The sequence below is a fragment of the Emys orbicularis genome, chromosome 13, assembly GCF_028017835.1.
Source record: "Emys orbicularis isolate rEmyOrb1 chromosome 13, rEmyOrb1.hap1, whole genome shotgun sequence".
Classification (NCBI taxonomy): domain Eukaryota; kingdom Metazoa; phylum Chordata; order Testudines; family Emydidae; genus Emys; species Emys orbicularis.
The window spans coordinates 24004337-24031034 of NC_088695.1; the positions used below are offsets into that span (position 1 = coordinate 24004337).

Below are 26698 nucleotides of genomic sequence, written 5' to 3' on the forward strand. Positions count from 1 at the left end.
CCCTCTGTATCCGATCCCTACCCTCTAGTGTATCTACCACGCCTCCTAGTTTAGTGTCATCGGCAAACTTGCTGAGAGTGCAGTCCACTCCATCCTCCAGATCATTAATAAAGATATTAAACAAAACCGGCCCCAGGACCGACCCTTGGGGCACTCCGCTTGAAACTGGCTGCCAACTAGACATGGAGCCATTGATCACTACCCGTTGAGCCCGATGATCTAGCCAGCTTTCTATCCACCTTACAGTCCATTCATCCAGCCCATACTTCTTTAACTTGGCAGCAAGAATACTGTGGGAGACCGTATCAAAAGCTTTGCTAAAGTCAAGGAATAACACATCCACTGCTTTCCCCTCATCCACAGAGCCAGTTATCTCATCATAGAAGGCAATTAGGTTAGTCAGGCATGACTTCCCCTTGGTGAATCCATGCTGACTGTTCCTGATCACTTTCCTCTCCTCTAAGTGTTTCATAATTGATTCCTTGAAAACCTGCTCCATGAAGCAGGTCCTCATGGGGTTTCTTTTCAAGCTGTCTGAGTTTTAAAAAATAATAAATACTTACGAATGACTTTCCTTGTGTCTTGCAGTAAGATTTGATAGTAAAAACATCAACAAGAAAACTGCTTCCTCTCAATAGAAAGTACAGAGACTTGGTCAGGTGTGGTGAGAAAATACTCAGATATATTGCCAAATTCACTGGGTTCAATTGTTCTTGGATGAGTTATCCTAAAATTGAAAACCAATGTGCACAGTCTAGCGCTCACAAGCTCTTGGCTGTGCACACTGCTAAGCAACCCTACAATAATAAATGAGGTGCTGGGCAGCACATAGCACTGCTGAGCAAACCTACATTAACAAGTGAAGTGCTTGGCTGTGCACGCCGCTACTGAACAACCCTACAATAACAAAACAAAGTGTAAGATTAAATATGGGGCAAAGCTGCGGAAAGGAAGCAGATTGCAGCCATAAACTCTAATCTCTGTCTTGACCTGCTGATCAGTGTGGTATCCAAGAGATTTATACAATATATTGTTCTATATGTACTCAGTGTATCCGTCTATGAATAGCCCCAGCAAAATCAATGGGACTGCTCAGTGCTCATAGGCTTTTGCAGTGCCAATGACCCCTTCTTCAGTTATCTCTTCCAACTTGTCCTTTTTCTCCCTTTCCCCCTCACGCACTTTTCCTCTATCACAGGGATTCCAGGGGGCTAAATTATATATTTAAAATCATTTATGTATTCAATATGTATTATGATACATCTCTCTTGTATCATATCATGAAATGGGAACAATTCTCCACAGAGCAGCACTGCAATGGAAAACAAACTCCAGAGGTTTTATACAGTACATGTCTAACAGTACAGTCCTGGTCAACACCTTTGGCTTTTTGCAGAAAACAACTGTTTACCTCTAGCAATGGCTTTTTTGCTCCTCCCTTTCCCATCCCCAAGTACTCCAGCTTCTCGAAAGGCTTCTCTAGCACAGCTATGTGACTGCTCTAAGGCAAGGCATTGTACAGTCTCTTTACATTTATGTAATGTGGAAAGTCTATTCATTTTTGGAATTGTTAAAGGGCTCTACAGAGACAAATTCCTGCCAAATGACTCAGCAATAACTCTGAAATGCAAAAGTATTGTCTTCTTTACCTCTACCTCAAGGAGCTGCTGTTGGATCAAATCATATCATCAGCTGGAGGGATTTTCAGAGGATCCTAGGACTGGGCTGGCCAATCTCTTGGAGTTAAGCCTTTCTTCTTTTGTCCTCTACACCCAGAACAAAGGAGGATTTGGCCAGCAGCTCTCAGTCCCTGTACACTGGACCGTTTACAGCAGATAGAGAATAGTTTAACACTCTATTGGAACTGATTTCTAACATTGCACTTTTCCCCTCTTTGCTTTGATCTCCAAAGTGGATTAGACTGGAAGGACCTTTGAAAAATACTTGGGAAAAGCAGTAAAATGTCAAAAGGCAAAATGAAAGTGTTGCTTCCTGTGTGCAGTCAAATGGGGAGCTCCTGACAGACACTGCTGGGTCGGCATGGCATACTGCCCAAGTGAAACGTCCTCTGGGGACAAAATGAGGATGTTTCTTTAATTAAATGACAATCCCAAAATGAATGCAACCCTGTGATTACAATGGGAGTTGCCCACAAGGCAGGAAATACCAGTGTCAAGGGTGTGTGCACACCTTCTACTCTGCCATTGTGCATATGCATTATCACAATGCAACTTGGATGACATGGTCACATGCTAACATAATGCAATACACCAGTGGTTTTCAAATGGGTACTTGTGTCTTTAGGGGTTGTCAGGAAGTATGTGAGAAAAATCCTGCAATGGTGGACAATGCGTTTTATTTAGTAAGATTTGGCAATCTAATCATAGGTATATTATGACACTATCTCAGAAGGGGGTACGTGGTAGACTCCATTATTTGGAAAGGGGTGCAACCTAAAAATTTTGAAAACCACTGCAATACACCATAGCATCGGTGGCCAAACTTACTGACCCTCCGAGCCGCATACAACCATATTCATAAGTTCAAGAGCCGAGGCACGCCTGCCAGACCTTGGGGCTTCTGCCTCACAGGATGCGCCTGCCGGGGCTTGGGGCTTCAGCCCACTCCTGCTGAAGCCCCGATCCCCAACAGATGCACCTTGCGGGGCTGAAGCCCCGAGACCTCCCTCCCCACTGGGCAGAAGCCCCTACCCCACCACTTCCCTGCAAAACAGAGGTCCCGAGCTGCCCTCCCCCTCCCCCAAGTCTGGTAGATGGAGAATGGGGCGGGGCTCCGCAAGCCGGACTTTAACTGTAAAAGCCGCGGTTTGGCCATCCTCGAGCTATAGTCACAGTTTCTACAGCCTCTGGGTCTATAGTGTGACGTCCCTGGCACTGTGAGAACGGAAGCCACAATGACCAGGGCACGCTGGCCCTCCAAACCCCACAGGAGCATGAGACTACTGTATGATGGAGCCATGGAGGCAGAGGTGGGGGAGGACCCCTGGCTTCCACAGACTGAGAACCAAGCCGATTCCAAACCTCATCCATCCCTGGAATCCCATGAAGGCAACTGAGCGCAAACCCTGCCTGGGTTTACCTTACCGACAGGCCCCTCCTCTCGAACATACTCTTGCACACTGGGCTCAGTCTGACTTCCACCGCGATCAACAAAAGTTTCACCTTTGCCTTCAATGGGAACAGGAGCGAGTCTATGGTTAAGAGATTTCCCACTACTGCTGGTTCAGCCTGTCGGGCCTCTTCCCTTCCTTGCTTCCATACTGGGAATGGGCTTCAGGAGATGTTGATTTTCCAAGAAACCCAAGGCTGCTTTGTCTCTTCTTGTCCTTACTGCCAAGGAAACCAGCCGCCAGGGGTGACACATTTGCTTTAACTACTCTTGCACAGGTGGAGAGAGACATTCCAAGGAACTTAATTTGCAAGCTCAGTAAGCAGCTGGTCCCCTGCCTCCAGGTGCTGATCAAAGATAATAGAAAGAGCAGGTTGCTTTTTCCAGGGCCTCTCGTCCCATGCTATGCCCAGCTGCATCTCTTTGCTAGGTCCCTGAAACTCTCCTGTGCACATCTTGTGCTTGGACAGTTCTGACTCCCTCTTTGTGCACTCCTTCCACAAGTATCTCCATGCTTGTCCCCAAACTGCCCCTTAACCCTGGAACATGCTCCTGAGTCCTGTATCCCAAGCCATCTGCCATCTCCCAAACCCAGCTTTTCTCCACAGTCCTTCAGGCAACAATCCTCTAATGCAGCGGTTTCCAAATTCTTCACAGTCGCAACTGACTTTTAGACCACCCGTATTTTCACAAGCACCTCCCACAGTCCTCAACCCCTGAGAATGACTTTCCCAATCTTGCAAATAGGCCAGGTCTTTATAATCCACACGATATCAGCAACAGACATAAAAATGCTCTGTTAGATGCCCCCAAGCCCCACAACTCTACAATGATATAAGACGGCTTCTTTGGTTAAAAAATCATTCTGGTTCAGAGGGAAATTAAAACAGCAATTAAAATATAAATAAACAAAACTGAAAAATGAGGAAGCTGGTAGCAATGACTACTCATCAGCAGTTAGGAAATGCAAACTACTGATAAAGATATCAATGAAAAATCTATGGCCAGTAAGAAGCAATTCTTTAAATGTGTCAAAAACAAATGAAATCCAAACAATGGTATAGTGCAGGGGTCAGCAACCTTTCAGAAGTAGTGTGCCGAATCTTCGTTTATTCACTGTAATTTAAAGTTTTGCATGCCAGTAATACATTTTAACCTTTTTAGAAGGTCTCTTTATATAAGCCTATAATATATAACTAAACTATTGTTGTAGTAAAGTAAATAAGGTTTCAAAATATTTAAGAAGCTTCATTTAAAATTAAATTAAAATACAGAGCCCCCCGGAGTGGTGGGCAGGACCTGGGCAGTGTGAATGCCACTGAAAATCAGCTCGTGTGCCGCCTTCGGCACGTGAGCCATAGGTTGCCTACCCCTGGTATAGTGCCATTATGATAGGATAAGGACATAAAATTATCAACCACGATGCACAAAAGGCAGAAGTATTCCACAACTTTTTTTTGTTCTGTATTTGGAGAGAAGCAAGATGATGTATTAGTATCTTACAATTCTATTCCATCAGTATTTTATTATCATGATGATGAGAAGTGACACAGCTTATAACCTGGATGGACTTTTCAAATCATTGGCAGGAGCCTGGGTCGCTATTTGACTGTGCTTTGCTGCATCACGTAGAATATGCCCTGTGTTGTTCAGCACGATGCTCCATGCACCAGAATCAGCTGGACAAGAAAGACTCATCACCTAGCCCAGTGAACATATGTCCTGCTGTTAACAACTAAAGTCTATCACTGACAAGCACCTATTAACCCTATCGGTTAAAGTACCATCTAGGGCAGTGGTCCCCAACCTTTTCGGTGTGGCGGGCGCTGGACGACGAGCCACCAAGGACCGTGGCCGGCGGAAAAGTATCCGCCGAAATGCCGAGAAGCGGCAACATCAAGAGGCGTTGCCGCCGAGAAGCAGCGTCATCAAGAGGCGTCGCCGCCGAAAAGCCGCCGAAAATCAGCGGCATTTCAGCGGTGATGCCTCTTGATGATGATGCTTCTTGGCGGCATTTCAGCGGATGCTTCTCCGCCGGCCAGTACGCGGGCGTTCATAGATTCCCCGGCGGGCACCATGGCACCCGCGGGCACCGCGTTGGGGACCACTGATCTAGGGAGACTGCTGCAAAATCTGGAAGAGACAAGAACTTGGTATCACAACACCCTGAGTGAATTACCTGAATGAATGAACTCTCTAGCTAACTCAAGGAACCAGTCGTTGCAACTGTGCAGATGAGCTGGAGAAGGCAGCTTCAGGCGAGTTCCAACTGATAAGTAGCAAAATGACTTATATACAGTCTTGGAAGGATTAGATTTGTATTAGTAAATGTCCATTTCACCGTACATATGAATAGGTTACCTAGAGAGGTGGTGGAATCTCCTTCCTTAGAGGTTTTTAAGGTCAGGTTTGGCAAAGCCCTGGCTGGGATGATTTAGTTGGGGATTTAGCAGGGGGTTGGACTAGATGACCTCCTGAGGTCCCTTCCAACCCTGATATTCTATGATTCTATGATCTGTCAAAAATATATAAAAAAACCAAAGTCTGCCAAGCCTAGTTATACATATATTGTTTCATCAACTGACAACATGGTTATGTTAAACTAAATGCTTCCTAGAAAGCACGTACCTGAGTTAAAACCCTCTGAATGACTAAAATGTATGACATCTACTTGTATTTCACTCATCGTTTGTCTTAGTTGTCTAGAAATCATGTCTAATCACTAACTCAGTTGAGAATGTGGAGGCTGGAGAAACTCATTATACTAAGAGTTGTACAATTTGTAAGATGAAACCCTGAGTGTTTCAAAGAGCTCAGCCTAAATCACACAGACTTTGTTGACAAGAGAATTGACAGTTCATAGACAACAAGAGGAAGAAGCCTTGAATTGGCTTGTAAACTAAAGATTTTAGCACTGTTTGTATCTTTGGTTAAAGTGGCATAAGAGCCCACAGTACTGCTTAAATACCAGAGAAATTTGAAGGGCTTCAAAATTATCACCTGTATATTATGGTATGGGTTTAATGACAAATTGAGACAGGAAATAAAGTGCAATTTGTTAACAGTAAGGGCTGTCGATCACCAAGAAGGGTTGACTGGTGGGATACTTGCAGAGGACCAGGTGTAATTCACAGTAGAATGAACACACTGTGGGGGAATTTCCTGGTGTTTCACTGTTGTCCTAGGTGTGTTTATACACCCTATCTGGTCCTATCCCTTCTGCCAACCCCTCAGAGCGCTCGACTCCCAGTGTGGACAGTGGCTACCTCCTGGCCTCTCTGTGCCACGTTCCCAGTTGGCAATGGGCATGCCCAGCAGCCCCAGGCAGATGAAGGTGAGGACTTCAGCAGTGGTGCAAGCAGGGGCACAGGCATTTACCAGACCTTGGGAAGCACTGCGCAGGACAAAGAGGTTCCTTGCTCTGAAATGGCTTACAAGTGAGCTCCACACAGCATGCATGGCTATGTAAACTGCTAGGTGACTGCTGGACAGAAAGGTGACCAGACTGGCCACTTTTTCAGTGACTGATGCACTCTGGGACAGCAGTGGGAGGACTGATGGAGGTGACTGGGCTACCACAGCAGAGGGATGCATCATATGGGCACTCAGACAACTGAATTAACTCCCATCGAGCCTCAGTGACTCACCAATGGCCACCAAAATGGCCTGTAACAAATCTGTACATGGGCACAAAAACACTCCTCATTGACGGAAGGGCAGCTCAATAGACTGTTCTCCCAAGATCATCCCATTACTCCTAGTTACGCCCCTACAATGTATGACTTCAAATAATTCCTCTCCCTCCCTTGGGCTTTATACCCTTCCAATATTTGTAGGTTATGAGCATGCTCCCTCCCCTCTCCCTTAGTCAATGCTTAGCTCACTTGGTTCTTTTAATCTTTCCTCTTAAGTAAATCCCATCCAGCCCCAAGCAGTTGTGGTGTTCTTCTCTGAATTCCTTCCACTTTTAAATATATCTTTCTGGCATTGAGGTGCCCAGAACTGAACACTAAAGCCCAGATATGGTCACAAAGTTTCATCTAGGGAGATTAATAACACCCTTTTCTGTAATGCAAAGTTGCAAACTATTCAATGTGGTTCAGTAATGATGTTAATTAACACTGATCCTACTAGCAATCCCTGCACTTTCTTCCAGAAATCTCCACCAAACTGGATGCGTTTCCAGATATTAATGCCCTTGCATTACTCTCTTTCAGCTAGAGAGAGAAGTTCCACTTCTAGGGTGGTAATTGGCAGAATCATTCTTCATTGAAAATAAGATGCTTAATTTCCATTTCTCCAGTATTTCATTACCTCCTGAATTGTCCCTGAGTTTTAAAAAAGAAATGGTAGTGGATCAGTAAGCTTGTTAGACACATCACACAGAACAGCTGATTTGTATAGTAGGTATTCACATTTCCCAAGTACTTCCTTACCAGCTGTTTATCAGCAATAGTTATTTTGCAGAGTCAGCATTCCTTACTAATTGCTCAAACTTCTTTTCTAGATTTTTTATTGAAGACAGAGTGGTGGGGGGTTAGAAAAAGAGTTTTGGATCTCAGACAGTTTTCTGCCACCATGTAACATACAGATTAACTAATCAGTTTCCAAATCCCAGAGCAGCAGAAGATGCATCCAATTATTGTGAGCCTTAACTTTATCTGACAAAACCAACAAACTTGGAAGCAAAGGAAAGAGTCAATTTCAGCTCTATCAGTGCTAGAACGGAATCACTCTTTTTCTTCTAAGTCTGGGGAATTCAGTGCATGTACATGCTTAAAAGCATATATAATGGCAGAAAAAGGGTAGAGAATGAAGGCCACGTGGGCCACTCTTGGCAGAAGTCCTCACACAATAGGTATGGATGATATTTCAGGGCACAGATATCTCTTGTGAAATTGTATCACTTTGATTTGTATTGTTTTTCGGGGTGTGACCTTCAGTGCCAGTGAAAGATGCTGGCCTGGTAGCCCGGAAGAATGAAGATTTCCATTCATTCACAGAACAGGTTCTACACAGGCAGAACAGGCTTCGCTACCAATGTTCCTCACCTCTGCCTGGAGGCAGCACTGCTAGGGCTCCGAGCAGTTCAATGTCTATTGCTCATTGAGACTCGGGGCCTCTGTTGGCAGTACGCACAGGATTGCAATTAGTGTCAATTCCATTTTTGTGATGTGGCCACTTTGCTAAGAACTGGCCTGACATGTTTGACCCAGGCCGTTTTGTTAAAGTTTTTTCTTCAGTGCCCCTTAAAAACAGAGCAGGGAGCCCCCAGACAGAGCTTTAGAAATGTGCCCTCTGGTTTGACTGGCTGCCCCAGGGCCACCACACCCGCCAGGGGCTTTCTTTGCCATCCCAGGCTGCTCTGCCCTGCCCCAGAAGCTGGCCCACATACTGCTGGCCCTCGGCACAGCAGCAGGGATCACTGTCCAGGCCTCACCCCCTGCCTGCAGCGCTGCTGGCTGTCCCGGCTGTACTTACCGTCCGCGAGCTCTCCCTGGCCAGCCTCCTGGGCACACGCGGGGACCCCGGACTCTGCAGAGAGAGGAAAGAGGCATCATCAGCATGCACTCCATGGCGGGAGGGTGTGCGAGTGTGCTTGGCCCGAGCTGCGCAGTGAATCACTGAAAGGTGTCAGTGTCTGGCCGAGACAGGTGGGGCAGTGGGCAGGGGAGCGATGCGGGGACGAGGGGGAGGCCGGGCAGGAGCTGAGGAGCAGCCTTGGGCACCAAGGAACCCCTGAGCCACCACCCTCCTCCACTGAGCCCTGGTGCCCATTCCCTGCTGCGCCCCTCCACTAAGCCCCTGCACCCCTCCACTGCACCCCTAACCCCCCACCACTGAGCCCTGGGCCCCTTCCTGGCTGTGCCACCACTGCCACTGTACCCTCTACGTCCAGCCACTGAGCACTGTGCCCATCCACTGAAGCACTGTACCCATGCAGCCCCCCAGAGCCACTGAACCTGCTGCGCCCCATGGTACTGCCCACAAGGCCAAGCTCTGAATTCCTGCAGTACTGAACTGATCCTGAGGGGATGTGTCACTTTGGAGAATTCAACTAATTCTCTATTCTAGTAATGCCCACAGGCCCTGATCCAGAGCAGGGCCTTGTGCTGTGTGTTGTAACAACTTAGACTTAGAGGTCACTGCAAACAATCACCTCAACATGAGCTCTCAGTGCAATGCTGTTGCAAAAAGGGCTAATGTATGAAAAGGGGAATATTAAAGGAAAATAATCTTGCTTGTGGACAGACCATTGGTAGGACCACTACTAGGATACTGTGTCCAGTTCTGGTGTCCACACTGCAGGAAGGATTGGAAGTTCTGGAGTAAGGTCAAAGGAGGGCCACTAAATGATCCAGGAGCTGGGAAACAAGATTTTCTATGTGAGGCTCAAGGAGCTCCATTTACTCATCTTATTGAAGAGAGGTTGAGAGATGACATGATCACTGTGTCTAGGCACTGACACATCATGGAACAGAGATCTGAGAGCAGGGTGTTTTCAGCCTTGATGACCAAGACCTAACAAGATTCAATGGCTGGAAATGGAAGTTTGACAAATTCAGCCTTGAAATAAGATGCAATTTCCTAGCAGTGATTAAACATTGGAACAGCTTAGCAGGGGAGGTGGTGGAAACATGAGGAAACCACACGATACAGTTTTCAGAGTAGCAGCTGTTTACCTTTAGTCCTTTTGGTATGATGTCCATCTGTTTGCATTTGGAAAGGAAGATGATGTCTGTCTGTATCTGTATGAATTTTTTCACAGTACACGGTACAGTGGGGTTCCACTGTTTCCTGCCTATAGACAAACATGCCTGGCCCAGCTACATACACACTGCTGCTCTGACTGGGTTCTGGCAGCTTCTAAAGCATGCTTACTGTGAGTGTCACTGGAGGGCTCACAAACTCCCCTACTCCTTTACACTCCTGCTCAGAATGTTCCCCAAAACCTACCTGGGGGTCCCCGCTGGGTTTCCGGAGGCTCATATGACCAGGCTCCATTTGATGCATGGGCGTCACAGGGGTGTGATATCCATTCGCTGTAAGGAACACACAGAGGAGGTTAGAAGGGCTGCTCTAGGCAGCAAATACTTAAATACAGACTTTCAATGGTTCTTGGTCACTTTATTTATCATAAAGGTAAACTCTCAGAACCCTGTAACAAGATACTTGCCTTCCCTATGTGCCGTCTTACCCCAGAAGTGCCTGAACTGAACAGACCTCTAAACAGGCATGGGCCTGACTCGATAGAATTGGATGGGGCAGTGCCAACCCACAACCCAGTAGTGTGTCTAGCCTCTGGGCCCAGGCCTCCTCTCACTGCTCCAGGGCAGACTGAAGTCAGCAGAGTTAGACGGCTGTAGAAAGGTCTAAGGGAGACGCCCTAGAACTTGAATCAATTCCCAACAGTCCACTTAGTCCCCCCATGTGGCAGATACTAGTTCCACTTCTGTTCTGCAAACCAGCACCCCAAAAACTAGAGGCAAAGGACAACAATCCAACGCTGATTATATTTTAAAACTGCATGATTTGAAAGCCCATCCCCTGATTTTCTGAGGCCTGACTTGTGGCTGCTTGGGGCTGGATACTGCATCTGCTCCTTGAAAAGCCGACACTAAGCATAAAGCAGAAACCAGTCCTGACAACAAATAATGAGTGCAAAGGACTTCTGCACCCTCAGTTTTCAGGGGCTCATACATCCGGGATCCTCGTTTTCAGAGCATGTAGCTTGGGTCCATGCCCAAATCCGAATGTCTCCCTAAGGGACGGATGTCTGCAGCTGCCTGTTGCATAGAGCCTGAGAAATGGGGATAGAGTACACTGATCCTGTCTCAAGTGAGGGAGGAATCCATGTACATAGCCCTCAGCATCTGCTCCTGGCTCCACCACACTCCGGGATGATTGCTCCAGAAGGTGTTTGTAGAAACAGCCATTTCTACTACTAATGGCTGTTCCCCTGGGCTGTGACTCACTGGAGGGCTCCTGGGGGACTGAATGTCAGTCAGGCAGCTGCAGGGCTATTAGAGCTCTGCCATTACCCTGTCAGGCTGATGGTATGAGCTGCCACAGAACTCAAAGTGGCACCTAAACTGGGACTGCATAATGCCCTGGGAGTGAGGGAGGGGTGTTGGGAGAGAGAAACCTGCAGTTCTGAGTTGCTGTGCTATTAGAAATGAGTCACTGTTTATATTCTGGGAGCACATGGAGTGAGGTCAGGACTCCTTTGTGCTGTGCACAGGACACACAGGGAAGCAGACTGTCCCTGCCCCAAAGAGATTACAATCTGAATAGACCAGACAGACAAACAGAAAGAGACAACCACCTAGCCAGGTTGGAAAGAGGTACTTACATGATAGTTATTGGATTTGTGCCTTTCATAGGAATCTTTAATTGCAAATTGTAAATGTCCTATAAATAGAGCCCTGCAAATCCGCAGGTATCCACTTTATATCTGTGGATATCCACAGACCATTACTACAGATAGCAGCGCGGATGCGGATACAAAGTAGGGCTCTGACACAGATCCTCCACTTGCCCTGGGCGGTGGACCGGGGGGGCAGGAACACGGGCCGGAGGCTGCTCGGGCTCTGAGCTGCCCCCCCCCCCGAGCCGGGTCCAGGAGCACCACTCTGGCAGCTGTGGGGAGCCTAGGTCTCTCCACGTGCCCTGGGTGGGAGGGTTAGGGGGCAGGGATGCTGGGCAGGGGGGCAGGGACATTTGGCAGGGGGATGGGGGGCAGGGACACTAGGTGGGGGGGCTGGGACACTTGGCGAGGGGCTGCTTGGGCCCCCCACCCAGGAAAGGTGGGGGTCCCCCACAGCTGCACCGTGGCCCTCCCTGACTGGGCTCCAGCTGGGGGGATGCCTCAGAGCCTCAGCCTGGCCCTCAGTGTAGAACCCTGCAAATCTGCGGATGCGAATATCCACAGATAATTTTTGCGGTTAGCGGATCGGATGCGGATACACATTTCTGTATCCGCACAGGGCTCTACCTATAAATCGCAGGCTGCAAATCTAGGAACAATTGGTCAAAAGACAAACAACTAACAAAGAGAGTCTTCTCTGAGGATAAGACACCTCTCCTTGTGAAAAACACAAGGCTGCCATACACGTGTACTTTTAATGAAGTAAAAATCTTAAGCGAATCCACAGGTTCCATAGAGTCTCTATGGATAGAAATTTCATGCTCTAGTAAAAATATAACATTAGGGATCTATTATAGACCACCTGACCAGGACAGTAATAGTGATGATGAAATGCTAAGGGAAATTAGAGAGGCTATCAAAATTAAGAACCCAATAATAGTGGGGGATTTCAATTATCCCCATATTGACTGGGAACATTTCACTTCAGGACGAAATGCAGAGATAAAATTTCTCGATACTTTAAATGACTGCTTCATGGAGCAGCTAGTACGGGAACCCACAAGGGGAGAGGCGACTCTAGATTTAATCCTGAGTGGAGCGCAGGAGCTGGTCCAAGAGGTAACTATAGCGGGACCGCTTGGAAATAGTGACCATAATACAATAGCATTCAACATCCCTGTGGTGGGAAGAACACCTCAACTGCCCAACACTGTGGCCTTTAATTTCAAAAGGGGGAACTATACAAAAATGAGGGGGTTAGTTAGACAAAAGTTAAAAGGTTCAGTGACTAAAGTGAAATCCCTGCAAGTTGCGTGGGCCCTTTTTAAAGACACCATAATAGAGGCTCAACTTCAATGTATACCCCAAATTAAGAAAAACAGTAAAAGAACTAAAAAAGAGCCACCGTGGCTTAACAACCATGTAAAAGAAGCAGTGAGAGATAAAAAGACTTCCTTTAAAAAGTGGAAGTCAAATCCTAGTGAGGCAAATAGAAAGGAGCACAAACACTGCCAACTTAAGTGCAAGAGTGTAATAAGAAAAGCCAAAGAGGAGTTTGAAGAACGGCTAGCCAAAAACTCCAAAGGTAATAACAAAATGTTTTTTAAGTACATCAGAAGCAGGAAGCCTGCTAAACAACCAGTGGGGCCCCTTGACGATGAAAATACAAAAGGAGCGCTTAAAGATGATAAAGTCATTGCGGAGAAACTAAATGGATTCTTTGCTTCAGTCTTCACGGCTGAGGATGTTAGGGAGATTCCCAAACCTGAGCTGGCTTTTGTAGGTGACAAATCTGAGGAACTGTCACAGATTGAAGTATCACTAGAGGAGGTTTTGGAATTAATTGATAAACTCAACATTAACAAGTCACCGGGACCAGATGGCATTCACCCAAGAGTTCTGAAAGAACTCAAATGTGAAGTTGCGGAACTATTAACTAAGGTTTGTAACCTGTCCTTTAAATCGGCTTCGGTACCCAATGACTGGAAGTTAGCTAATGTAACGCCAATATTTAAAAAGGGCTCTAGGGGTGATCCCGGCAATTACAGACCGGTAAGTCTAACGTCGGTACCGGGCAAATTAGTTGAAACAATAGTAAAGAACAAAATTGTCAGACACATAGAAAAACATAAACTCTTGAGCAATAGTCAACATGGTTTCTGTAAAGGGAAATCGTGTCAACAAACATGTGGACAAGGGGGATCCGGTGGACATAGTGTACTTAGATTTCCAGAAAGCCTTTGACAAGGTCCCTCACCAAAGGCTCTTACGTAAATTAAGCTGTCATGGGATAAAAGGGAAGGTCCTTTCATGGATTGAGAACTGGTTAAAGGACAGGGAACAAAGGGTAGGAATTAATGGTAAATTCTCAGAATGGAGAGGGGTAACTAGTGGTGTTCCCCAAAAAACATAAACTCTTGAGCAATAGTCAACATGGTTTCTGTAAAGGGAAATCGTGTCTTACTAATCTATTAGAGTTCTTTGATAAATGTAAAGTAATGCACATTGGAAAAAATAACCCCAACTATACATACAACATGATGGGGGCTAATTTAGCTACAACGAGTCAGGAAAAATATCTTGGCGTCATCGTGGATAGTTCTCTAAAGATGTCCACGCAGTGTGCAGAGGCGGTCAAAAAAGCAAACAGGATGTTAGGAATCATTAAAAAGGGGATAGAGAATAAGACTGAGAATATATTATTGCCCTTATATAAATCCATGGTTCGCCCACATCTCGAATACTGTGTACAGATGTGGTCTCCTCACCTCAAAAAAGATATTCTAGCACTAGAAAAGGTTCAGAAAAGAGCAACTAAAATGATTAAGGGTTTAGAGAGGGTCCCATATGAGGAAAGATTAAAGAGGCTAGGACTCTTCAGTTTGGAAAAGAGAAGACTAAGGGGGGACATGATAGAGGTATATAAAATCATGAGTGATGTTGAGAAAGTGGATAAGGAAAAGTTATTTACTTATTCCCATAATACAAGAACTAGGGGTCACCAAAAGAAATTAATAGGCAGCAGGTTTAAAACAAATAAAAGGAAGTTCTTCTTCACGCAGCGCACAGTCAACTTGTGGAACTCCTTACCTGAGGAGGTTGTGAAGGCTAGGACTATAACAATGTTTAAAAGGGGACTGGATAAATTCATGGTGGCTAAGTCCATAAATGGCTATTAGCCAGGATGGGTAAGAATGGTGTCCCTAGCCTCTGTTCGTCAGAGGATGGAGATGGATGGCAGGAGAGAGATCACTTGATCATTGCCTGTTAGGTTCACTCCCTCTGGGGCACCTGGCATTGGCCACTGTCGGTAGACAGATACTGGGCTAGATGGACCTTTGGTCTGACCCAGTACGGCCTTTCTTATGTTCTTATGTTATGTTCTTATCTAAAAAAACCAAGTTATAAAGAGATTTGGTTTATTCAGGATATTACAAAGACGAGTGATGCTTAAGATGTGCTACCAGAGTCATAAACAAAGTCAAAAAAGCACCCTATTCACCCTTCCTCTTTGCAAAGAGAAAAACCTTTAGTTTTAAACCCACACAAAGAATTCTAGAAATATCCTCACTGAAACGGATTTCTTTTATACGTTTTCTAAAGCCTTCATTCTTCAAACTTTAAGAACATTTATGGTTGGGAAATGTTTTACAGAAGACTGATTACTTCTAACTCATGTTTTCTCTTGAAGGTGAACCTTTGAGTTGTCTTTCAAATACTTAAGATGATATAAGCTTTGTTTGAGATGTTCATTTGCAAATGTTTTGTATTTAAATTCAATCACTCCATACAAGAACTGCCTGATACCATTGTTATATGAATATTGAGATGTTTCTGTACAAATATGGAATCAAATGACCTTGCTAGAACTGAGAACTAATATAAGAAGCCACTTGAGTATAAAATTATTTATATTCATTAGGAAATTAATTAGTTATCTGCCAGGGCTTAAGCAACTCCTTATCAAATTCAGGAAGACAAGAAGAACTTCTCCACAGACAGTTAAGAAGAAAAGACAGTGTTTTATTTGATCCCCATTTAAGTTTAAAGACTCTTTAAGAATAATTTGTTTTTAAAACGATGTTAAGGGCTGAAATATAGGAAATAGCAGTGTCTGTATTCATTTGAAACAGAATTTAAACTCCTATTAAAACCTGATGGAACTAGTGGGATAGCTCAGAAAATGGAACGAATAAAAGAGTTACAGCCCTGCTGCACATGCATACCTGAGAATGGAAGATACTACCAAGATCAGCCCATGAAGGGGTTGAGCCAATGAAAGGTGACAGTGGCTGATACTTGAGTCCAGTCAAGCCCTTGAAAGAGATGTGCTGTCCAGCTCCAGTCAGATCATGGCAAGAGAGGAGTATAATTCCTCTGAAGTGAGAGACTCCCTCTCTGATTATGGTTTTATGCTCTTACACACACTTACACTCTCTTGAGCTTTTATGTTCATTCTCACACAAACTCAGCCTGTTAATGTATTCTCATCAAACCTCCAAGCCAACACCTCAAGAAGCAAACAAAGAGCAGCAAGACAACCAAGAAGAACAAAGAAGCTACAACACAGCACCAAGAGGTAACTTTCAGTCCAGCACGGCTTCTGCACGCGGTGATATCTCAGAGACCTCAGCACTATTGGTGAAATGGAGTTTGCAAAAGCACTGCCAAGGGTTTAGATTTAAATTGTTCTTGCAATAATTCTAATGGAATATGGAAATACTATGGTAGTTTAAGATACTAAAAGCTTCTCCTGTTAAACATCAGATTGTTCAGTCCGCATACACCGGGAGAGAAGACAGCAGCTAACCTCGGTAAACAGATTTAATTTAAATTTAAAGTTCTTAATATTATTAATTTGCCTGTCTCCACACTGCTCTTTGAATTGGTTCTTTTATTAACTTTGTCCAATTTCATAGGATTTAGTTCAGGTCACTCACCTCTGCCTATTTATCGACTGTTTAGATTATCCATGATAAACCAAGCAGGATTCACTGTCCCTTAGACAAAGCCCCTGTGCCCATCTCTGAGTCAGGACTCATTGCTGAGTTGGGGAATAATGCATTCTGGTCCTAACTTACACAGAGGAGAGCATCCCACAGACCAGGCCCACTCTTCAAGGTGTAATCTCTGAGGACAGCTCTCCAAGAGAGACACAAGAGGAACGTGTAACTGAAGGAACCTTTGTTTTCTGATTGCTTGTGTTCTGTCTGGGTTGAGGTTTGTTTATCTTTTTCTTCCTTTCCTTTCCTTAGTTACAGGAGATTGGCAGTTAATCCTTGGGAGTATATTGCTTGTCTTTCATCACGCAGTGCCTCCCCTAACGCCTGCGAAGAACCCCATGTGCCTACGGTAGAGGGCATCACCTCCTTGAGTGGGCATTGAGATAGCCAATCAGATCTGGCCCCTACCTTTTCTTGTTTAGCTGCATTCTACATTTTTAGTATTTTAGGGGATAAAATTACTTGGTGCTCAAGAATTTACAACACCCCTTCTTCCCCAACCGCCACTGCCCCACTGGAGTCTGCTGCTGGCTGCTTTCTACCCACCCCTCTTGGGAGTAGGATGCTTGTGGCCAGTCCCTGCCCGAAAGCTGGATCCTCAGCTACTCCTCTCCCTCCGCTCTCTCTCCCAGTCATGGGCTGCACTCCCTGAAGAGTGAACCCTGGTATAAGGTAGGGGAGGTGCTAGGGCTGAGCCCCTCCCCTGCGTATAGGAGACAAATTGAGTCACCTACATTCCCATGAAGAATGCAGGATTTGAAACCTTTGCAAACTAGCCCTGCTTGCTCTGAGCCTAAAGGTGGGTGGGTCTGGGTGGGAGGTGTGGCTCTACGGATCCCCTGCCTGTGCTGGTGAGTGCCAGGGAAGTCTCCCCTCCCTTCTGCTGATGGGACTGCAACCAGCTAGCGAGCAGCTGGTCAGGTCAGCATGGGCTGCAGAGAGTGCAGTGCTGACAGCTGTGGGGCTCACAGCCAAGGTGCCAGGAAATGGGCACTGGAAGTGCAGCCCTCCGAACTAAATGAGCCCATTCTGGTGGCTGTCTGGGTGGGGCTCTACTGAGTGAGTTTCATAGAATCATAGAAGAATAGGGTTGGAAGAGACCTAAGGAGGTCATCTAGTCCAACCCCCTGCTCAAAGCAGGACCATCCCCAACTAAATTATACCAGCCAGGGCTTTGTCAAGCCAGGCCTTAAAAACCGCTAAGGATGGAGATTCCACCACCTCCCTAGGTAACCCATTCCAGTGCTTGACCACCCTCCTAGTGAAATAGTTTTTTCCTAATATCTAACCTAGACCTCCCCCACTGCAACTTGAGACCATTGCTTCTTGTTCTGTCATCTGCCACCACTGAGAACAGCCTAGCTCCATCCTCTTTGGAACCCCCTTTCAGGTAGTTGAAGGCTGTGATCAAATCCACCCTCACTTTTCTCTTCTGCAGACTAAATAATCCCAGTTCCCTCAGCCTCTCCTCATAAATCATGTGCCCCAGCCCCCTAATCATTTTTGTTGCCCTCCACTGGACTCTTTCCAATTTGTCCACATCCTTCCTGTAGTGGGGAGCCCAAAACTGGACACAGTACTCCAGATGTGGCCTCACCAGTGCCGAATAAACATCCGACCTGCAGCCTCAAACTGTCCCCCGCCCTGGAGCGACGCGGCCTGCATGGCACAGTCACATAACGCAGAATCTACAGGCAAAGTGAAGGCCGGATCTTCAACTGGGGTAAATTGGTATCGCTCCATTGGAGTCAATGGACCAGATCCCCAGCTAATGTAGATCTGTAGAAGGGGATCCTTGGATGTATAAATGGGAGAATCTCGAGCAGAAGTAGATTGGTTGTGTTACCTCTGAATTTGGCACTGGTGCAGGAATCCTGGGTCCAGTTTTGGAGCCCACAATTGAAGAAGGAGGTTGATAAATTGGATAATGTTCAGAGTAGAGCCATCGGAATGATTAAAGGATTGGAAAACATGTTTTAGAGAGACAGACTCCAGGAGATTAATCTATTTAGTTTAACAAAGAGAAGAGTAAAGAGGGGCTTGATTACAGTCTATAATAAGGAACAAAAATTTGATAATGAGCTCTTCAATCTAGCAGAGAAAGATATAACATGATCCAATGGCTCTGCCTGTTTTCAGCCCCTCCTCAGAGCTGTGTGCGCTTCAGTTGGTTCCTGGTGTGGGAGGGGATTGTGGGGCTCCCCTTTCTGCTCAGCAGAGTCATAGCTACCCCAAGCATAGCACTGCCCTGGGCCCACCATCTGCCCAGACCCGCTGTCTGCTCTTCAGCGGCCCCTATGCAGGGGGACTGTGAATGGGGGAGCCCTCAGAAGGCTCCACTACACCCAACTGGCCCGAACGGCTTTGCACTCCCCTTGGGGGCTGCTGCGGGAACCAGACTGCTTGCTGCTGTAACTTACCCTTCCCTGGGGGTGGTAGGGCTACGTGTGGGCCAGCCCCCTCTAACAGGGCACAGCCTGGCCTCTGTAAGGACTCCCCACACTGCCCCCAGGAGCTCCCTACTCTGCACTATCAGCCTTCTTCACTGTGAAGGGGTGGGAGCCAGGCCCAGAGGAAAGGTACTTCTCTCTTCTCCTCCCCTGTGAGCACTGCTCTCCTCTCCTCCCCAGTGCAGCTTTCCTTTTGACACTCCCCTCCCCCATGCAGCACTCCCTTCCCTTTGACATTCCCCTCCCTCCTATCCTCCCCCATGCAGCACTCCCTTCCTTTGATGCTCCTCTGGGCAGTGCTCCCCTCCCTTCAAGGCTCCCCTCACTTGTGCAATGCTCCCCTTCCCTCCCCTATGCAGCACTCTCTTCCCCTCCCCTGTGCAGCATTCCCCTCCACACAGATGCTGTAGCTGACAGAGGCCTTGTCACCAGGAGATGGGCTGTTGCCCAGCGGCTGAGCCATGAGCCTGTCCTGGGCTTCCCCAAGCAGGGCACACACCTTCGCTCTCACACTGCTGTGCAGCTCCTTGGCGGGCTGGCATGTTCGCTGAGCTGGGCTAAGGCCTTTCCCCCATGCAGGTGTAAGGTCGACAGACCTCGGTTTGTGGTGGCTGGGATCAAACCTGGGCCCTCTGGAGCTTAATGTGTGAACCTCTACTGCCTGAGCCACAAAACACGGGTCTCTTAGCCAAGGCTGTAGCATCAATCCCTAACTAGTCTAGGTGTCACTAGAGGAAGACAGAGCACCACATCCAGCAGGCCTGGGTTACCCAGGCTGTGTCCTCTGTGGGGATTGCGCCTACCCTGCCTCCCTCCCGCACCCCTTGTGGCCTCTGCTCCGCACCTGGGGCAGCAGCTGTAGCTGAGCTGGCTCTCTGCCGGGGGCAGAGCCACATCAGCTGTAGCTCAGGGCTGGGAAGGCGCTCATGGTGAGAGGGGCACCAGCCACTGCCCTGGAGCCCGCCAGTCATGCCTGAGCTGGAAAGTGCCTGTCAGGCCAGAGCACGGGGACGCTGAGCTCCTTTCCCAGCCGGAAATGCCTCACCCTCCAGGCTGCCTGGGCAAACCTCCAGAGCAGGCCCAGCCGAGGAAACAGTACCTGCAGGCACAGCACTCTTCTGGCTCCCGGGGCTCCTGGGGGTCCCAGGCACGCTGCTCGGCCGTTCCCACGTGGTTTCTGTTCAAAGAGAACAGCACAGTGAGTGCACCAGGGCCCTATGAGCACGGCACAGTGCCATGGGACACAGTCACAGAATGAATGGGTCACCCACCGCCCTGCCTCGGCCCCACACTGCCAGCTCCCTGTTTGGCCAGTGCAGTGCCACCCACTGCCTGATGCTTCCCCCCACCCTCCCACAGAGATCCCACCCCACCTTCCATTTGTGCAGCTCTCCTCGCCGGCTAACTTGCCTCCCCCATCCTGCCCACTTCATTAGCCATTTTTCCCTGCATCACAGGGTGTGCCACCAACTACGGAGCAGTGAGAAGGAACATATTTGCATAAAAACAAGCCCTGGCTAATGTGCTGTTCTCACCAAAGTGCACCTGGCTTTAGCAAAGTATTTAATTAGCCTCCACAGACTTCTTTTCCTCACCTGGAGATTACAGTGATCTCAGCCCAAGAAGCCCTGGACATTCTCAACTGAGATGTAAGGACATTGACTTATGTGCAACAGAATGTAGTGAGAAGAGCATGGAATGGATTTATATACAAAATTCTGTGGAGATTTTGTTTAGTGACATTTTTGACTCTGTTTGCGTGCTTAAACAGCAACATCTAGCGACTTTTCAGGGTTTGTCTGGCGACTTCCTGCTATGTGGAGTTGGCAACAATGAATTACTGTATGGAGAGGAGCCCTAGCTAGGGTCTCTGTCCTGCCCCTCTCTGACAGTGATTGCAAGGAGCCAGGATTGTGACTGGTGGCAGTGGCTTCACGGAAGCCATGGTCCCTTGTCTTCATGAGTGTTTGCTAGGTGAGCAGCTGATTGTGGGATTCAGCAAACTCTGACTGCTGAGGGTCTGTACAGGAGGAGCCTGGGGAGATGGCAGAAAACCCCAGGCAGGGGATGTGGCTGTGCGGACACAGCCCGTCTGACAAAGCTGTGCTCTGCACCGGGGTTCTTGACTCCAGCTCCCCTGACTGAAATAAGCTGTACGGATCAGTGTTGTCTGTAGAACAGCAGCTACACTAGTGGCTTTTGCTGGCACAGCTCTATCCGTTACAAATCAGACCCCTCACCATCAGAGCTATGCCAGCAAAAGGTTGTAGTGTAGACCTGGCCTCAGATCAGCAACCCAAAAAGGTGGCCCTGCCCAGAGGCAAACAAGGAAGGTGGCACCATTCACTGCAGGCAGAGCAGGTTACAACTCATACTACAAGACAGTACCAGCCTCAAAGTCAAAGCCATCCTAATACATGTCAGTCACCTTGTGGAACAGTGTTATGGGATGCATGCAGGGGTGAAAGTAACTTACAGGACTTACCGGAACTGCCGAAGTCCTGAGGGGGCGTGGCCTCATCCGGAAGAGGCGTGGCCTCATCCGGAAGAGGCGGGGCCTCTCGAGATTTAAAGGCTCTGGGGCACTGGCTGTGGCTGGGAGCCCCAGGGCCTTTAAATCAACCCGGGGCTCCCAGCTGCAGAGATGGCTGGGAGCCCCCGGGGCTCAGGGGCAAATTAAAGGGCCCAGGGCTCCGGCCGCCGCGGAGCTCCGGGCCCTTTAAATCCCCACTGCAGCTCCGGCTGCCGGAGCTGCGGGCAGGATTTAAAGGGCCCGGAGCTCCCGCAGCTGCGGAGAACCCAGAGCCTTGCCGGGCTGGGGCCGGGATTTAAAGGGCCCGGAGCTTCTGCCGCTGCGGGGAGTCCCGAGCCCTTTAAATCCCAGCCCCAGCCCAGCTGCCAGAGCTGCGGGCAGGATTCAAAGGGCTCTGGGTTCCCCGCAGCCGCGGGAGACCAGAGCCCTTTAAATCCCCACCGCGGAAGCCGGTGCGGTCCGGCACGGCGTACTGGCTCTTGCCGGTACACCGTACCGGCTTACTTTCACCTCTGGATGCATGGCTCTGCTACTGCTGCCTCTTCAGCTTCAGCTCCAAGGAGAAGCACAGAGCAGAGGAACAAATAACTAGCTGAGCAAGGAAAGTGTGTGCAGGAAGATAACCTGTAACTCAGAGCATACAAAGGTGGGCCAGACCTTCCTGTCACATTCCTCGCCTCAGTGATTCCAGGATACCTCCACCAACAGTCATTTCTGGAATTGCTGGGGAGGGGCCTAAAGCTGAGAGGAAGCACATATGCACACTATTCACATGTGCTTCTTAGGCTCCCTCATGTGGTCATTTTTTCCCCCCATTGCGAACCCCAGATCAAATGTCATTTGCAGCAGCCAACATAGAGATAAAGACTCAAAGGAACTAAATGGCCCAAACAAAGGGAAATAATCATAAGAGACAACCATGAAAACGTGGATGGGGTGTAAACAGCCCCAATGTCACCTGCCTGAGCAGAAACAAGAGCAGTAAGAGGTGGGAACTGCCCCAGTCATCTCAATCAGGGCTCTTGGACTCTGAGTCCACGAGCACGGAGTTAGACGTTTTACTAAGATGCCATTCAATTCCACATTTTGCTGCAGCTGGAGGCTTGACGTTTGCTGTCTCTCTGCTCTGCCAGGAATTGCCTCTTGAGCTGCAGCTTTCTGCAGAGGGCTCTCATGGGAGTTGTACTCAGCATTCCTCAGTCAGAGGTGCAGTCACCACAATGGTAAGTGGGTGGAGAGTGGCCAAAGGAGCCTGAAGATGCTGCATGAGGGAACACATCTTGCTGGACCGGGCCCCAAGCGACCTGACCAGGGAAACAATTCTGAACACAAGCTATGTGACCTGAGTGAATGAGAAGTGAGCCAAGTGTCCAGGGCACAGAAAAGGACCAGAAGGCGATAGCCGTGGGGTACGGTACAGAGAGGACAACAGGAACTCTGCCATCCATGCTTTGGGGTTGATGCAATACAACCCTGAGCATCTCCTGCAGAGTCTCAACAACTGGCGGAGAGTAAATAGATGACAGAGGTTTCCATACATGGCACTAATCAGTTCAGGCTAGGGACTGAGTTAGCCACAGCAAAGAGCTTTCATTACTCTCAGCTGTATAGAGCCCAATAAGGCAGGGCAGCCGAAGGCTAAATCCCAATGCATTACAGTTGCTCCCCCTCTCACACACACACAGAGATGGCTCACCCCAGCACACAAGCCAGACCAAGCATTTTTGAGGCCTGGAACACATAGGATGTAACTGCAGTGGGTGGGTTTCCTGCGGGAAGGGCGGCCAGCACATCCGTCAGCCTGCGCCGCTTGCCGCAACCCCCATTGGCCTGGAGCGGCAAACTGCAGCCAGTGGGAGCCGCGATTGGCCGAACCTGCGGACGCGGCAGGTAAACAAACCGTCCCGTCCCGCCCCGGGCTTTCCCTGAACAAGCGTCAGACCGGCTTTGAGAACCACTGATTTAGACTATCCCTGACAGGTGTTTGTCTAACCTGCTCTTAAAAACCTCCAATGACGGAGAATCCACAATCTCCCTAGGCAATTTATTCAAGTGCTTAACCACCCTGACAGTTAGGAAGTTTTTCCTAATGTCCGACCTACACCGTCCTTGCTACAATTTAAGCCCATTGCTTCTTGTCCTATCCTCAAAGGTTAACAAGAACAATTTTTCTCCCATCTCTTGTAACAAACTTTTATGTACTTGAAAACTGTTACCCTGTCCCCTCTCAGTCTGGGCTGAGGCCGTTGATACTGTTATGTGCATGGCCTCTGATAAGGTTAAGTATCAGAGGGGTAGCTGTGTTAGTCTGGATCTGTAAAAGCAGCAAAGAGTCCTGTGGCACCTTATAGACTAACAGACGTATTGGAGCATGAGCTTTCGTGGGTGAATACTCACTTCGTCGCATGCATCCGACGAAGTGGGTATTCACCCACGAAAGCTCATGCTCTGATAAGGTTGATACTATTGTCTCCTGGGAAAGGATGGGTAAATGCCCACGGTACGCAGGGTCGCTCTAGAGTCTTTCATGGTGTGAAGAACTTCGTCGGGGTTTTTTTTTTGGGGGGGGGGGGGAAGTTTCTTTATCAAAGGGGAGATCCTCCACTTTGGTCTGCAGGTCTTTGGGGATACCGGATGCGGAGAGCCAGGAAGATTTGCGCATAACCACTGCAGTTGCGGTAGTGCGGGCTGCTGTGTCTGCCATGTCTACAGATGCTTGTAGGGCCGTTCTGGAGACCAATTGGCCCCTGACAAGGACTGACTTAAAGTCTGCTCTCCTGTCCTCTGGGATATGGGAGGTAAAATCAAAGAGTTTATTGTAATTGTCGAAGTCGTAGCTTGCAAGTAGGGCGGAATAGTTTGCAATTCTGAATTGCAGAGTGGAGAAGGTATAAACCTTGCGGTCCAAGAGGTCAAGGTGTTTGAGATTCTTGTCTTGAGGGGTGGGCCGGTAGTGTGGCTGTTTCGTCCTGTGTGTCGCTGCATCCACTACAAGAGAATTTGGTTGTGGATGGGAGAATAAGAAGTCTATATCCTTAGCAGGAACATAATATTTACGCTCAGCCTTTTGGCAAGTTGGTAAGATAGAGGGTGGTGTCTCCCAGAGGGTGTCAGCTGGTTCTAGGAGTGCGTCATTTATGGGAAGCGCGATCTTTGAAGGCACAGAGGGTTGGAGGATTTTGAGGAGTTTGTGTTGCGTCTCCTGGACCTCCTCTAAAGGGATGTCTTGGCTGAGTGCCACCCTCTTGAAAAGTTCTTGGAATTGTTTAAAGTCGTCCATATTCTGTGGAGGCGGAGGCATGAGGGCTCTGTCTGGAGCTGATGGAGAGTTAGGAGTCGGTGAATCAGGGTATGGTCCATAGCCCACCTCTGCAGGGTGGGTTCAGGCGCTCTAGAAGTAGACGGAGCTGGAGATAGGGGCGCAGAAGGAGCTTGTGGTCTGGTGGAAGAAGCATGAGGGTGAATGGCAGTAGGAGCTGGCCACGGGTACCACTGAGGCCAAGGCATAGGATAAGAGAAGTAAGGCGCCGCCCATGGGGGCGGGCAAAGTAGGGAAACTGAGGCTGGTGGTTGAGAGCTCTGACCTGAGGTGCAAAAGGTTCCAGTGGAGGAGGAGAGGCAGGTGGGGAGAATTCCGCCTGCTGCTGCATATCAGGCTCACTGTCAGTAAAGGTAGCCAGGTCAGGTGGGGAGAGCGGCAAGTCAAAGAGTGAGCACTGTGTGTCAAGGAGCGGAGAGTTAGGCTGAGGTGCCACTGAGAGGTCATCCTGACTTAGGAACTCTTGCTGCTGCTCCCTGGGCTGTGATTCCGCTGAGTGCGATCTGTGCTCAGAAGTGTGCACAGACTTCTGTTTGGCTTTTCCCAGTGCCGTGGGTCGTTTGTAGGCGCCCTGCGGGAGGTCCAGTGCTGCTATTGGAGTGGCAGGCAGGTTCAGTGTCGACGTTCTTGTCGGCACCGGGGCAGAATGCGCTGTCGGCACCGGGTCTATTTTCGGAGCCGAGGGGACCAGTGCCGAGGAGACCTTCCCGGACAGGAAGTTGGGTCCCTGCCTCTGCGCTCCGCAGGAGCTGTGGCTGAGGTGCTGGGATGGTCGGAGGCGCCTGCCTTTGGCACTTTCAGCACTGAGGGTAAGGATCTCGCAGGAGACCCTTTACCCTTGTGAAAGTCTCTGTACAGAGACAGTTGGGCTTCCTGCCTCTTTGCCTGAGAGGGTGAAGCCATGCTCCCAATTGGTTTGGACCTGGCCGGGGAGTGTGAGGGAGAGGGCTTGCCATTGCCCGTCTCCATAGGCGGCTGTAGGGATTTCTCCATCAGAAGCATTTTCAGCCACAGGTCCCTGTCAGGACGAGCCCTGGTTTTGAGGCTCGTACAATGGACACACTTGGCACGGACATGTGTCTCGCTGAGGCACTTCACACAATGTGAGTGTCCATCAGACCTTGGCATAGAATCTTGACAGGGAGCACATTTCTTGAATCCTGACGCCCCTGGCATTATTGCACTAGGAATGCCAGGGGAGAGCGTCTCAGCGGGAGACAAACTTGAGGAAAAGGAAGGTTTTTTTGTTTGTTTGTTTTTTAAACTAAGTAACTATTCTAAGGGAAGGGAAACAACTGGGATGTTACTAACTAACTATTTCTAAGTTCTTTGTAATTGTTTCCTTCAGAGACCAGGGAAGAGGATCAGCACTGCCCCGAGTCCTGTCTTCAGCCAAGGACGGTTGAGAAGGAACTGAGGGGGGTGCGGGACGCGCACGCTCAGGCAGACTCTAACGAGACCGCGAGGCAGCAGCTGAGTGCGTGCGTCCCGACCAGGCACTGCTACCAAAGATCTCTGATCAACGGCGCCGGGACGCACTGTCACCTGGAGAGGAGCACCCACAGGAACAGCACTCGAAGAAGAATTACTTCTTGTATTTTGCTTACAACACTCCTGCGAACACATCCCAGAATGATGTTTGCTTGTTTTGCAACAGTGTTACACCGTTGACTCATATTTAGCTTGTGATCCACTATGACCCCCAGCTCTTTCCGCTGGCAGTCATTTCCCGTTTTGTATGCATTTAATTGTACTAAGTGGAGTACCTTGCATTTGCCCTTATTGAATTTCATCTATTTACTTCAGACCATTTCTCCAGTTTGTCCACATCATTTTGAATTTTAATCCTATCCTCCAAAGCACTTGCAACCCCTCCCAGCTTGGTATCACCTGCAA

General features: G+C 48.4%; 1 protein-coding gene across 2 annotated transcripts in view; it reads right to left on the reverse strand.

Annotated features, from left to right (window-relative positions):
* Positions 1 to 26698, reverse strand: part of GAS7 (growth arrest specific 7) — a 213500-nt gene that overhangs the window by 44513 nt on the left and 142289 nt on the right. For both annotated transcript variants that reach the window (XM_065416085.1, XM_065416084.1), the window contains exons 3-5: positions 20050 to 20127; positions 10087 to 10172; positions 8611 to 8664 (exon numbers count right to left, since the gene is read on the reverse strand). In XM_065416085.1, the coding sequence (XP_065272157.1) occupies positions 8611 to 8664; positions 10087 to 10172; positions 20050 to 20127 (218 nt within the window). The remainder of the gene's footprint in view (positions 1 to 8610; positions 8665 to 10086; positions 10173 to 20049; positions 20128 to 26698) is intronic.